This window comes from Atractosteus spatula, chromosome 7 (genome assembly GCF_055471065.1).
Source record: "Atractosteus spatula isolate fAtrSpa1 chromosome 7, fAtrSpa1.hap1, whole genome shotgun sequence".
In the NCBI taxonomy this organism is placed as follows: Eukaryota; Metazoa; Chordata; class Actinopteri; order Semionotiformes; family Lepisosteidae; genus Atractosteus; species Atractosteus spatula.
Window position 1 is genome coordinate 51,614,337 of NC_142712.1, and position 14,885 is coordinate 51,629,221.

The 14,885-nt window shown below is 38.9% G+C and overlaps 2 protein-coding genes across 4 annotated transcripts in view; both read left to right on the top strand.

Annotated features, from left to right (window-relative positions):
* The window catches only part of spg11 (SPG11 vesicle trafficking associated, spatacsin), a 28,065-nt gene extending 20,474 nt beyond the window's left edge, over positions 1-7,591 (top strand). The window contains exons 30-40 of one of the 2 annotated variants that reach the window (XM_088922340.1): positions 68-821; positions 1,402-1,547; positions 1,867-2,071; positions 2,558-2,695; positions 3,264-3,397; positions 3,945-4,052; positions 4,288-4,456; positions 4,719-4,795; positions 5,179-5,334; positions 5,895-6,046; positions 7,299-7,591. In XM_088922340.1, the coding sequence (XP_088778466.1) occupies positions 68-821; positions 1,402-1,547; positions 1,867-2,071; positions 2,558-2,695; positions 3,264-3,397; positions 3,945-4,052; positions 4,288-4,456; positions 4,719-4,795; positions 5,179-5,334; positions 5,895-6,046; positions 7,299-7,479 (2,220 nt within the window). In that variant the 3' untranslated portion in view covers positions 7,480-7,591. The remainder of the gene's footprint in view (positions 1-67; positions 822-1,401; positions 1,548-1,866; positions 2,072-2,557; positions 2,696-3,263; positions 3,398-3,944; positions 4,053-4,287; positions 4,457-4,718; positions 4,796-5,178; positions 5,335-5,894; positions 6,047-7,298) is intronic. The other variant, XM_088922341.1, reaches the window with a different exon arrangement.
* A 2,474-nt stretch (positions 7,592-10,065) lies between these two features.
* Positions 10,066-14,885, top strand: part of lrrk1 (leucine-rich repeat kinase 1) — a 49,261-nt gene continuing 44,441 nt past the window's right edge. For both annotated transcript variants that reach the window (XM_088922270.1, XM_088922271.1), the window contains exons 1-2: positions 10,066-10,228; positions 12,793-12,947. In XM_088922270.1, the coding sequence (XP_088778396.1) occupies positions 12,881-12,947 (67 nt within the window). In that variant the 5' untranslated portion in view covers positions 10,066-10,228; positions 12,793-12,880. The remainder of the gene's footprint in view (positions 10,229-12,792; positions 12,948-14,885) is intronic.

The following is a 14,885-nucleotide window of genomic DNA, read 5'->3' on the forward strand; positions in this document are numbered from 1 at the left end:
TGGGATTTGGTTTGCTGATTTTGCTTCCATTGTGATAACTTTAGGATCTTCTTGTAAATTTTCACAGGTATTACAGGACCTACAGAATTTGAAAACCAGGAGACAGTGGGAGAGGAAAGAAATGAGAATCGCTTTCTGGAAGAAGTGCCATGACCGATTCAAGAGCAATGCCATTAGCAACAAGGAGGTCTCCGAGTTCTTTCTGTCCCAGGCTGAAGCCACTGTGCCTCTGCAGGAAGGTGTAGCTGAGGCTGAATTGCATTGTATCCAGGAGAAGTGCCTCCTGCTGACCATGGCAGGACACTGGCTCTGCAGGGAAGATCCCTCACCTGTCCCTCAGTTGGAAGAGATGGAGAAGAGGATTTGGATATGCCGGATTCGCCAGCAAGCTGTGTTGACTGCTATGGAGAAGGAAAGCATGTTTTTTCTTCCGGTTTTGAATGCAAGTGACAATTCATTTGAAGACCTAATCAAGGAATTCTCCTTTTCCAAACTGGCAGCCCTAAACAGACCTGAGTATTTACAGCTGGACGGTCTCCCCTCTGATAAGAGCTGCAAGACCAGTTTAGAGAGCACTGAGCTAGAAGCTCTGAGTGCTCTAGTTGGCCAACTGTTGGATGAGGGTAATATAAATGAAGCCAGTCGCATCTGCCGCTACTTTAATTTCTACCACAGAGACGTGGTGCTGGTTCTGCACTGCAGGAGTCTGGCATCGGGCGAAGTGAGCGCATCTGATCTGCAGCCTGGGGTTCAGACCATTCTTACAGCTGGGATATCCATGAGTTCAGAAGGCCCCTCAAAGAGACCATCCTTTCCCAGCAGTAAGTATAACGCTTGAAGGAAAAATGTACTGTAGTACATGGACTAAACTCTTTGTCTACATGTTGAGCTCAGTTGCCTCAATAACATTTTCCACATGAAAGACCTGGGATTACTGTATAAACATTCTGATTTGATTTCAGCCACTGTTTCTCAAAAATGTGTTGCAACAGAAAGATAAATTTTTAATTTAGTCAAGTTTTGGAAATATCAATATAAACATTTAGTAATAGAGATTTTATCAAATCTACATTTTTACTTTGGGGAAAAAACTTCATATGCACAAGATATTTTAAAATTTTATGATTTTGCATAACCTTTTTAAAAAACTTAGGGCTTAAATTATGTAGCATAACTGTGCTTTGTATTTCATTTCCATAGTTTGCCACTGAGTAGTTTCCTTCAGAGGTATTTTGAGAATGTGAGTCATGCGCTTCCAGAAATGGACAGATTGTGAAGATGAAGAAAAGTGACTAATCCAGCTCTTATGCTCAGGGATAAGCATGTGTGGGTTTAGTCAATTAGAGTGTAGACTGGGACTCACGGTTAAGCCCAGGATTTGAAATGTTCATATTCACACAGCTGGCAGTCTGGGGAGCCAGTCCTCCTTTGTGGGAGACCCACCACCAGAAGACCAGGTGGTGATCGATCTGAAAGTACTGGCTGATGAGTGTTACCATGGGAAGAACTACTGCAAACAGGTCCTCAGCCTGTATGAGCTCTCCAAGGTACCACTTCCATCCACAGTATTGTTTGGCTGTGAGCTGATGTTGTCATGGTCAAACATGTACTTGCATACAGTATGTGTGCATGTGATTTGCATGTATTAATTCACATTGACATAATTTGTGGTAATGTACAGGCCAATTCCACTAAAATTTTGACAGAGAAATGGGAGGCACTGTAGATCAGAATCTGTGTGTTTTATTTCTTCTTCCTTTTCTAAGAGATGTTTGGTTTATAGCAATATGGATACACAGCTTTGTTAACAAAAGCTTATTTAATAGTACAGTATGATGTTGTAACATGGTGTGCAATACTGTCTAGGAGCTGAAGTGTCCCTACAATGAGATCTCTGCTGAGGAGTCAGAAGTTGTACTGTGTAAGGTGCTGTTGTCACAGCAGCCAGATCGCTACAAGAAAGCCAAGGCCTTCATCACTGTCCAGAGGATGCAGGCCGAGACTGTAGCAGAGCTCGTGTCCAGGGAGGTGGTACAGGGCTTACTAGCAGATACACAGGAGAGTGAACCAGGTGAGAAATGCCTGGGCCCCTGAAACTGCATTTAAATCCACTTCAGGGTTTCTTACTAACATTATGTATTTTTTATCCCCAAAAGGCATTTTGACATTCTTTTTTTGCAGCTGGTCACATCTGGTAAAAAATCTGTTTACAAGATTCATTTTTAAGACCTGATTAATAATATTTCAGTCTGATATCTTAAGATGCCAGTCAAGGTACTGTACAGAAAATGATTAAAAAATAATAATTAAGTAAGCAGCACCTCAGTTTAATAGTTGTAATATATGATCCATTAGTGAAAAACAGCTGTGGTTGATCAGCAATTGATTTTTAAAGGGAAAGGTTAACTACAGTAAACTGACATTTAGTTTTATAATAAAAGCTATAAGCCCTGTGATATTGTGATGACGTTTGTATTGCAGTTAGCTTATAGTCTGTGATCCTAACAAGTTAGTGCAGCAATTATAAAAATAATTGGTTGATGTTTTGTGCTTATAGTTGGAAAGCAGATTTACAATCCCAGTGATGGCAAGGAGGCATTCCTGCAGCTAGCAAAGCTCTGTGGGGACCCGAATATTGTGGGAACCAAGCTGCTGGATAAAATCTCCTCCATTCCCCCTGGGGAGCTTGGCTGCAGTAAGATATAGTTGCCTTTTAAAAAAAATGACTGCATGAGGAAAAAAATTCTTAGTCTTATCTTTTGGAAATGAATTAGGGTTACAAAACATTTAAGCCACTGCTAGTCAAAAAAACTGCGATCCAATGATCCAATCGTTAACCTCTTTATATTTGACAGTTATGTTTCCTTGAATACCCTCTTTTATGTTTTTAAGTTCATAGCTGCTGTGTGTGTTTTAAGTGTACTGGAATCATTTTCTCTGTTAATTCTGTTGTATGTTTAGGCTGTTTAGATTAACGAGCAAACTCATATATCAGGATATCATGTATCATCCTAAGCTGATATTGTGTAATGAGTTTTCATAAAGGCTTTGACTGGTACTGGTGTGCCATCAATAAAATACATTTGTGCTCAGTGTTCATATAGATGGTAGACAAAAGGGATTTACCTACAGTATGCTGTAATATCCCTGAGTATTTCCCACAGTAATTGTTTTGCTTCAGTTTTAAGAAGTTATATAAAATCCTGAACCACTTCACAGTCCAACCTTTGATCTTTATTCTTACACGCCATTCTTTTCTTCAGTTGTTGAGCTCCTGATCCTGGCTCATGACTGCTTCAGCCTCACCTGCCACATGGAGGGCATCGTGAGGGTGCTCCAGGCTGCCCGGCACCTCAGCCACACACACCTGGCCCACAGCGAGAGATACAGCCTTCTGGTGAGTGAGACCCCTGTTCTCACACACATGCGCCTCAAAGCAGAGGGGTACAGACTGTAGTTTGGTTTATGGGCCCAGTCAGACCCTGATCCAGACCTTCAGCAGGGGGTGTTGGTAGATCCTAAGGATTCAGTCTAAAAAACATGGCTTGGCACTCACCTTTTGTGCCTTATGAAATGAAAAAAAATGGCATAAACATGTCTTCTCAGAATGGCTTATATCAAAATGAGCAGATTTATCTCTAATAAAACAGACAGCAGGATATTTTTTGTCCTGTGGCATAATACTACAACACCTTTTCTTTATTCAACTCTTAAGTTACAATTTATTATTGTAAGAATTAAGTTATTGTTTAAAACAATATTAATCCCTAATTTGTCTTTTCATTTAAAATCACTAAGGTACAATTGTTTTTTTTTATTTCAGATTCACACATTCTGAGTCCCTATAAAAGTATACAGTATATAAAACTATACTTTTATTCCACTCATTGATGATATTTATTTAGTGAGAACATTAATGTGTTTTTCCCTCTTGTACTCTTTAGGTTCGCCTGCTCACTGGTGTTGGCAGATACAACGACATGACTTATGTCTTCGACCTGCTTAACCAGAACCATCGTTTTGAAATGCTTCTCAGGAAAAAAGTGCAGTCGGTTAGGAAAAATTCTTTATTTCTTTTATTTCTGTAAAAAAGAAGAAACTGTCAGATAACCAGCTGAAATGTTATATTGCACTGTATAAGTTGACTATAGTGTTATGTTCAAGACCGATGTGTAAACCTTTCTTGAAACCTTGTTCAGAATTCACTGAGGGGGATTTTAAACTGTTTAAATAGCTACACAATAGGAAATAATTACAAACATTGACTTGTTGCACTTCTGCCCTAAGAATTCCACACTAAAGACGGCTTTGTTGGACTACATCAAGCGCTGTCACCCTGGCGACAGTGAAAAGCACAACATGGTGGCGCTGTGTTTCAGCATGTGTCGGGAGATCGGGGAGAACCACGAGGGTGCTGCCCGCACCCAGCTCAAGCTGATCGAGTCCCAGCCCTGGGGTAAGAGGGGAGAGACACTGAGAAAGGGGATGCTAGAGGACGAGGAAACATGTCTAGAATGGGGTGGTTAGGAGATTCAGATGGCACTGCAGGAAAAGACTGGATACCTCTTAATCAGTAAATCAGTACAGATGCATCACCCTCAGAACACACTGCTAAGATTCATGCATATGGACACATGACTGCATACCTTTTTATCTGTGTAAATTCAGAAGCATCGGATCATTTCTGTTAACAGGAAATAAATTTATTTTTAACACAGCAGTGACACCAGAGCTGAAGAATTCTTTGAAGAAAGTGTTAACACTTTTAAAGGATGCTGCAGAAAGTTTTTCTAAGGTATTGTTTTTGACAGATATTAAACTTTTTTTTTTCTTTGAGCGGAAGTGATTTCCATGCCTTTTTATCCTTTTTAATAAAAAGCTTCTTCTTACAAGCTCAAATTTCAGTATAGATCAGTATGTTTGACATACTGTACTGTATTATCTCAACAGTGGTCAGGTACAATATGTACAGTATGTTTAAATTGACTGCTGCAGAGCTGGAAACTACATTACAATGTTCATTAATTATTAATGATGGAAAAACAAAGATAAAACAGAAACCTGAGGAAGTTCAGAGTTCATATTTTGACACGAATGTTTTATTAAAGTGGAGCACTTTTGAGTTTGGGTCACCAGTGCCCCCTGCCCTAATTGCTGGAAGGCGTGCCACCCCTACAGAACTCCTGTGTGCGTCAAGGCATGCGTTGTGTGAAGCTGGCCAAGCTCGTTACCCTGCAGCTTCATTTCCTTAATCACGGTCAGGACCACCGAGTCATCAACTTGCCCAAGACGGACCTGCTGGATGCCATCATTTCCCTGCCGCGCTTCTACCAGGTACTGCATTAAGAACAGCCTGAGCCTGTGAGGTATAGAAATCTTTCAATTAAAAAATGACCTTGCACTGAAGATGGAGAGTGAAGATGTTACAGGTTGATCCCTGCTACCACAGTTTTTTAAATGCAATTGGAGCAGTAAAGCTGGACTATTTGACAGTGTAGTAACTTACCCTTGTAAAAGTGAATTGTAGATGTATTTTACATCATATGGCACAACTCTCCTAGCACCTGAGGCAGATCATTTCTGCTAGGGCAATGAACGATTATACTATTAGACGTGCAACGTACTGTAATACGTTGTGTGGTTTTATCTTCACAAATTCCTCTTTCTTAATATTACATAAAAATGAACATTTATATCTACAAGCTACACTTTCACTAATAAAATTTCCACTGCGCAAATAAATGATGAAAGACAAATCTTAGATCATAACTATAAGGAAAGAGTTTACAGGAAAGGCAATTTGAATCACAGCATTTCCAAAACATATTATATGCCTAAGTACACGAGACCAGAAAAGTGTGTGTATACCTTGACTTTGAACTTTTCTTCTTAAGTCTTTTGTTGTAGCAGAAGCATATGATTTCATTCCTGACTGGGCGGAAGTCCTCTACCAGAAAGTCATTGTCAAAGGGGACTTTGCCTACCTAGAGGAATTCAAGCAACAGAGACTTCTGCAAGCCAGCCTGTTTGAAGAAATATCCAAAAAGTATGTACAACTGCTATTTACAGATAAAAGGTTTCCTCTGCTGTAGAGGTATTTTATGTTCATATGAGGCCGGCTGAAGAATATTAACGCATTGAAAAACTAAAAAAAAAAGTGATATTTTGAAGCCTGATTGGAAAAAACATGTCTAAAAGGATGACAGGATGGAAGGACAACAAGTGGCTTCAGTAGAATCAGTTAAGTAATTACAGCTGATAAATCTAAGTTCATCTCTGTCCCAGAGTTCTTGCTATTTCCGACCTTTGTATTCATTCTAGAAATTCATTGTCTTGGTAACTTCAGTGTTACTTGTTATATGCGTTTCTTTTTATCTTTAAAAATTGCACCACCTTGTGTAATAATCTCTACAGAAACTATTTTTAAACTGGGACAGTAAGGTGCATCCACACTGGACTATACTATAAAATCATATTGAAGAGCTGATTTTGCAATAAGAGTATTCACCTCAGCAGCAAGAGAACCGAGTGATATTGCTTCTGTTTTGTTAAATTAGAAACCTGCCCTTATTTGGGACATTCAAACGGACTTGATGGACTGAATTGCCTCCTCTTGTTTGTTACCTTTCTTAAATTCTTAAATTTTTTGTTGTACAACTGGAAGAAGACTGATTAATGTCAAGCAAGAAAGGTTGACGCTTCAGCATTGAATATATGCCCCAACTAATCCTAGGACTGTGGTATTTTTTACATGTAGAAATATAAAAATTAACATAGCATTTGTCAAATTTTTCCACTGTGGAGCCACTATGCCTTCCTCTAAATATTTTTCTAGATCTCTTCATTGTTCCTTCTCTTCCTCCCTGGGCTACTTGCCCCCCTCTCTTACTAAACCAGCATTCCGTCTCTTCTCAGTGATCTGGTCCAAGACCAGGCTTTCTAACCACCTCCTATTTTTTTACAGATGTCGTCTTTTAATATGCTTACACCCGAAGAAGGCTCCACAGCCGAAACGTTGTGTTTTCTTTTTTCTCTTTTCAGCATGGAATAAACCTTTACTTGTTCTTTATGTAATATTGCACAGTAATGCAGAAGTGATCATATCTAATTGTCAGATATTGTTGATATAAAATTCAAACAACCATGTCATGAGTTGAAATTGTACAGCACTTTACAATGTTTTATAAGAGCACATTAGCAAATTAAAGGTCATTCCATCCAGAAAGCTATATGTTAATAAGAGCACAGTTAGAAATTAGTGAGATATTCTGCTACATTAATGCTGTATTTTTTTTCAGATTCAAGCACAGCAAACCACCTGCCAACGCGAATCAGAATTTAAAGAAGTTGCTGAAGTACTGTGAAGATGTATATATGTGTTACAAGCTTGCGTATGAACATGGGTTTTTTGATGTTGCTAACATGCTTTTGCAAGATCCAAAAACTAGCTGTTATCTTAATGACCGTCTTGCAAGCTGAATAAAAAGAGAATATGAGGTAACATCCATTCACTGGAAAAAAGTAATCTCCTCAAATGTATATAAGGAATCCAAAAGTTAAATCTTTTAAGAATAAATGCATCTAAACAACATTTCAGTCTGCTTTTTCTTTGTCCGTATGCAAATCTGTGCTTTTGTGAATTTACAAATATAGATTTTATATTTTATATTTTAAAACGTGTTGTTGCAATTTAATTAAACAATTGTCTCATTGCTAACAACCTCTTTGAACCCCTCCAGTCTGGTTTCAGATAATGACACAGCACAGAAGCTGCCTTTGTTAAAGTTGTTTATGATCTTGTGGCTGTTGATTCCAGTTCTCTATCCTTATTCTCCTTGATCTTGTGCTGCATTTGACACTCTTGATCATATCTTTCTCACTCATATTCAGACTGTGTTTGGGGTTTCTGATATTGCTTTTAAATAGTTCAACTCGTGCCTTACTGATCTCTAACACTTTGTCTCTCTTGGGGGTTTCAGTTCTAATGTTGGGCTCTGGTGTTCCTCATGGCTCAATACTGGGCACCTTGTATTCAGCATTGTATGTTCCCACTTGGTCAGCTATTAAGATCACATGGTTTTTATGCAAATGATTCTCAGATCTACATCTATACTAAACCTGACACTGACGTAGCTGGTTCTGCACTTCCTAATTGCATCTCTAATTGCATAAAATCCTGGATGACTCAAAATGTCCTTCATCTTAACTGCGACAAGACTGAAGTTATGCTTCTTTACCTCCGATCACTATCTAAAGCCAATGCAGCAACTGTGTCTGTGGATGGCACTGTTCTTGAATTTCAAACCAAATTGAATAATTTGGGGGGTCATATTTTTTCAGGCTTCATGTTTGACCCACATGTGCAAAATATTGTAAAAACATCATACTTTATCTCAGAATATTTGCCAGACCATGTCCTGGGTTGTCTCTGCCTGTAGCAGAAAAACTGGTCAACACATGTGTCTTTTCTAGAATTGATTACTGCAATCCCCTACTTGCTGAGATACAGTATCTAAATCCACTAAACAAAACTATACTAAAACTACAGTGAGTCCAGAATTCAGCAACCAGAATCCTGATCAGATCAAGTGCAAGTGATCACATTACTCCCATCTTGGAGTCCTTGAACTGACTTACAATTGGGTTTTGTATCAACTTCAAAATCCTCATGCTCACCTATAAGTCTCTACATGGCTTGGCACCTCAGTACTTACAGTACCTGTCTTAGTCTACTCTTTATTCCCCACCTCACATCCTTTGTTTGTCTGATTCTGGTCTCCTGTTTGTCCCCCAAGCTCTGGGGTAGTGGGTAGGGCTCTGCAGTTGTGCCTTTGAGCAAAGTACTTCAGTCGGACTGCTCCAGTTAATATACCAATTGTATATGCTATATATGTTGGGCTTCAGGTTGAATAATGAATAAGCTCACAGGTTCTATAAGAGTGTGTATTGTTGGTACAATCATCATCACATCCAAATACATTTACACATCTCAGTTTGAAAGTTTTTTTGCTATTTTGTTTTATGCAACAACAAAAGCAAGACGGTTTCTGTAATATTTTTGGACTGCAGTTTTCCCAAACTGTACCCATTTTCCCAAAAGGAAGTTTGTCAGACATGCTTCTTTTCTCTGAATGAAATCATCTAATATATTGGTTAAGGTTTCAGTGAGGGTTAGGGATGAAGCTGCATTTAGGATTTGGGTTCTGTTTTTTTTGGTAAGGGGACGAAAACTGGGGCCAAGTTGTGTTCAGGACCTATGGCTCAGGGTGTGATTAAATATAGAATTAGAACTAGTGTTCAGGCTGTAGCTAAAGCACGGCTTGCTTTATGATAAAGGGCGGAGCTACTCCAGAGGTTAGACAATTTGGGGGTAAGATTCGTTTTAATGTTAGGGTTCAGGCTGGGATTAGGCTGTTAAGGCAGTGTCAGTCAAAAATAAAAGAAAAGGTTAGAACAAATTTATCTCCTGACCAACCTTCATTTTCTCTTCTGTAATGTCCAATTAGGAAGACTGCTGGCTAAAAGAAAAGTATTTTTAACTAAAAACGCTGAAGTCCTACAAGGGAGGTGCAGCTCCACAGCTCTGACTATATGCTCCTGCGATCTCAGCTGCAGCTCTGCTTTTCTCTTTATTCTATTAATCACGCCCAGCCCCGTCCCGCAGCAGGGTCTAGCCTTTTTCTGCAGTTAGTCGATATACTGTACAGTAAGTATCCAGTATTGAAGGTAGGACGTAGCCTTGTACCTCTGCACAACTCCATACGAACAGAGAGCGCGTCATGAGTTGTGTCTGCTCTTTTCACAGAGAATGGTGTTTAAGGTACTGTATAAAGCCCTGTCTTAAAGCTGAGTTATAGTTTGTGCGATTTCTTTTGAATGCACGTTACGTTTATGGCTAAATTCAAGTAGCTAACATGATTATTTCCATGATGAAAGTGAAGTTCTTGTCTCACGTCCAGGTGAAACAGTTGCAGACCCAGAAGGCGGTGACGTTACACAGCTGCCTCTAAACTAATGAAGAGAGTGGTTTTGAGGATTGAGGAAGTATTAGCTGTAGCTAAATACTGCTCGCCGACAGTCCACACTTTTTTTTTTGCAAACTCATTTAGAGGCACGCCTAGACAAATGTCGGATTATTATAGAATCGAATGAAAGATGTAAGCTTCTCACTTTTCTGTCTTACCTAATTAATTCCATCCCACGTCACGTTTGCTTTGAAAACTATGAGGTAAGTCAGTTGTGGAAGCTGTAATGGTTTCTGTGTCACTGCGACAGGCAGAAGACAGGGAAAACAAGGAGTGCCTGATTTTTTTTTCCCCCAGAAAAGAAAGAGATCCTGGATTGTTTTGAGCTTTGAAGTTGTTGCTTAAAACGGCAGGTTCAGAAAGACCCGTGAATTATCCGACGTGTTACAGTGAGCACTTCTAGCAGGTTGTGACTTTTAGTGATACAGTGTAATTCTCAGCGCGACGAGCAAGTCGTGCGTGCTTGTCGTTACAGTATGTTTATTTCTTTCTTGAGTCTTGTCACGTTTAAGTAAAATCATTATTTAAAAGGAATGTCGGCATATGAAGTGGTTCCCGTTATTAAAAATATCTATTTGCTCCGACAAAACATATTTTGACATATTCTGAAGTGTATTCATATAAGATCTGGTCTGTTTCAGTTTACAATATTTACGCTGTTTTTAATACCATTCCGTAAATACTGGTAATTGAAGTGGTTTGTTCCATTGACCGGGTATATCTCTTGGCTATCCAGAACTGATACAGCACAGCTTTGCTAGAACTGTCTTTCGATGTGCTGGAGGGAAATGTAAAGAGAAACACGTGCATTCCACTTCTGGAGATTTAGTAGCTAGACTGAAATCCAGGCCTTTGAGTACCGAGGTACTGATATTGTCAGTTCATTGTATATACATTATATGCCACTGAAACAGAAAAAGAAACAATGTAATACGAGTCGTGTATTCGTCTAGTCCTATCCAATTCGCCAGTGCCACATTTTATTAAATGTTCTGTTTAGCTTGGCTGATCTAAAATATATGAAATTATGTCATTTCTGGAAAGCGAAAGAGGGAGTACTGGCATCCTGTCTTGTTTTGCAAGAGGAGACTGCAGCCAGCCAGTCAGGTTATCTGAAGGTAACACAGATTACACCATTTAAAAAAGAAAGTTCCTTAGATTGCCAAAGGTTTATTCGCTGGCTTCAAACATGTAAGCTTTGTGCCGATCAGTTTTCAATGATGGTCATAATGATGAAGGCTTTGTAGTATTTCGGTTACCAATGAATAGAATACAACCACTGCTAGTAGTGAATATAAAGTATTGACAATAATGAAGAACAACCCCCAGCTACTGTCTGCCTGACAAAATAAAGTAGTTCTTGTTTGTCAGCTTGCAACCAAAGGCGTTATCCAGTCCAGGGAGGAGTGAGTAATGTCTGTCTGTTACTTGCATTACAAGGCCGGTAGAAATGACTTGTTTTTCTGCTAAAGCTTGCTGCTCACTGAAGCCGAGCATTGTAACTGCAAGCCAGCTGCAAAGGGCCTCTGTAAGCCCGCTCTGAAACTGCAGGCACCTGACAGAGGCTCACAATGGAGACTAGCTGTCAGGAGAAACGGACCCCGGGGCTCCCTTTACTGTAACTGTTATGGATGAACATCTAAGTATTGGAAGTTGGTGACCCTCTCTTGAAAGAATCATGGGTGGCCCAATGTGTACTTGACTCTTCTTTCCTCTAAGTGTGAGACAGAACTTGAATGACACGCCCTCACATCCTTTTGCATATGCGCAGAGTTTAATGATGTGTTTGAGTCACCCCTTTTGATCAGCTGTATTACCTCTTTTGTTTTCCTTGAGAGGCTAAAAATACACCTCTAGTGGAAATTTGCACAAGGAAGGCACCTCAGTGTTTATTGTATTGTGGCAGTGGTCATTTTGGTCAATTTTTGGACATCTTTGCACAGTGGCCCAGCTTGCTGATGATGGCAGACTTCTGAGGTGCCACAGGAGTGATTTAAGGGTACTGGTTTTTGTTTCTGGAAAAAAAGGAATGATGTCGGCTTTGTAGGAAGAACCATCCTTGCTTTGTGCGCGAATCAGATGCATCTTATATCTTATAGCTTACAGTATATCACCATAGTATGATTGTACAAAGGAACGATCAGTGCTTCAATGTCCTTTCTTGGAGATGGCTCCAAGAGTGTTGCCTATCTTTGTTTTACTGCAGAAGGTTTTTCCCAGATTATCACCGTAGTGTGGGGGTGTCTAACTTGAACAAATGTCACAGGATGATTAGAAAATCAAAGAAGATTGTATATTTTTTTCTTTTAAACAAAGGATACTACCCAGGCAGTTCAATTCAGGACAATTTATTTCTTTCGTTGAAAATTGGCTTAGCTTTTTCTTCATTAAAAATAAATGTAATCTTCATTTCCTTGAGGACATAGAAGTTGTTTCCTATACCTACAGTACATTGTCTCTTTGTTAGTATTGCACCTTTTAGATTTTTACAGTTTTATTCCTTCCTCCCTGTGATGATGGGTGAATTTTCAATCACGGTTATAAACGTAAAGTATTTTTTGTGTTTTGGTTAGCAATGAAAGCTATAAAACAATAAAGAAAGCAATTAAAACAGCTGCTAGTAGTTGGCCCAGTTTCTGATAGTCTGTTCTAAAGTTTTATTTGCTTATCAAGTTAGGTTTTTGTTTCCCTTTTTAGTTTATTTTGGAGCCAACGAGCTTCTGTTTTCATTTCAATCTCACTCTGATCATCTTTCTCATCCCAACAGCACCACCTCTGCTGTGCCATGAAGGCTTTCTTGCCCTGAGAAACGGCCACCGGCATTTGTCCTACCCTCTGGGTGACCCTGGCAGAGGATGTACTGGTCCGTGGGCACTAGTGAGACCAGTGGCAGAGAGGAGGGCAGCATGGACGAGCATGATGGTAAGCACAAAGTGTTCGTTTCGTTCAAGGTATTATAGACAAAAATATCTTCTTCATTTTTTGTGCTGCAGCAGGAGAGGTTTTTACACTTCGTCTAGAGATCAATACGTCTGCTGATTTAGTTGTTTTCTGTTTTGGAAGTAGTTTCTGCAGCTATGGAGAAAAATGTGGTTTGTCATAACTGACCCCAGACAGGAGAAGTGAGTGCATAGGTTTTTCCTGGACAGACTAGCCTTTTTATGGCTTCCACTTTTAGTCTGATTGAGATCTCCTTTGAAATGCTCTTAGACAGCTTTCATGTTTCTCAAATCAGTTTTTTCAATTTTTCACTGTTTTCGGTGTGTTTACAGTTCATCAAGATGTAATTAGTTTGTGTGCTGTTTACATAGTTTGAATCCATTTCTGATGGTTTTTGTGTCCTGCAGAGATTTTCAGTACTGTGTACAGCAATGTACGCCTGTTTTATTTAATACAAAATTAACCTCATTATTGCAGTACACAGAATTTTCTGATATTTTAAAAGTCTTATATATTCCAAGTAATATACCCTTTAACAACTTAATATTTACTGTGCAGCTTAAAATATTGTACTTATGTTCTAGTTCTGTGTTTTATATTTATTTTTTATACATATGTGGGTTTTGCTATCCCTGTTGGTATTCCTCTTTCTGAAAAACAACAAAAAGTAAAAAATAAAATACAGAAGTGGTGTCCCTAACTGTGCATCTTCTTCCCCAGTGTGGGAAGATGGGTTTCTGTTTCATAGTGAAGTAAAAAATAGGGGAATAAATACAATTTGACCGTAGAGGAATGGTGGTCACAGTCATGCAAGACTTGTACTGTAGATCTCTTTAAAAGTATACCTTGTTAAAACCTCTCTTGTGGGAGACCAGAGCACTCTGGTATTTTCACCTGGAGTCATCCTGAAAGTACTTCTTTAAAGTAATTAACTTTGTGTTCAGCACCACATTATTAAGGTTAATGCATCTACTGTATCTGCAGAAGTAAAAAAGAAGCAAGAGAATTTTAAATTAAACTGCGTTAAATATAACTGTTTTCTGTAAAATAAAAAAAGCATTTCAGGAAATCAGAGTATCTGAGCTTTAAAAATAGAAGCAAGAACTGAAAGAGACAAATAACATCAGCAAAGCTTTGTAGCATGACATTAGTTTTGTTTTTAGCTGTTTTAAATCTGTAGTGCTGTCTGAAGTGGAGGTGCAGAAGACTCTTCCTGTTGGGAGTTTTTTTTCCTCTCACCCATAGAGGGCTAATGGGAAATTACTGCTTTCTCTCCTGTAAAGTGCTGCGCACAACACAAAATTACAGCAGGACCAGTATACACTATTTCTCCATGTTCATAATCAGCTTTATGAACTTTAAAATAAATACTGCATATAATCACAATGCTGTTTTTAACCATGCTTACTGTCATGCACATCTTTTTACTGTTCAGCTGCAAGGAGCCAGGTTGCTATTGAAATTGGCAGCTGTGTTTAATGAGTCTGGATTCAAAGGGGTGAAAAACTGACATTTTGGCCCAGAAAAACAGAAGGGGGAAATCCATGTGTGGAACCTGAAAAAAAAAGTTCAAAATACATTATTTTTAATTATCTTAAAAATAAAAACAAATATTGCAGTAATATTTTGCAGTTAAAAAAAAACTATACCCAGTGTATAGAATTACAGATCAGTTCTTCAAGGAGGCAATCTCATCCTGTCATTTTACAGATTGAATACAATAGTGCTGTGTTTACACATGGAATATAGTACAGTGTTGCTCTGTCCAAATGCTCCAAAGCAGGGAGAAAGGAGACTGTATTAATCCCGTAGAATAGTGCTTAAGCCATCTGCTGCAGCACTAGTGAATTCAGGCTTGGAGGTCACCCCAAGGCGACAGAGAGATTTTTTCCCCTGTGTATCTCCAGTCAGGATTGGGAG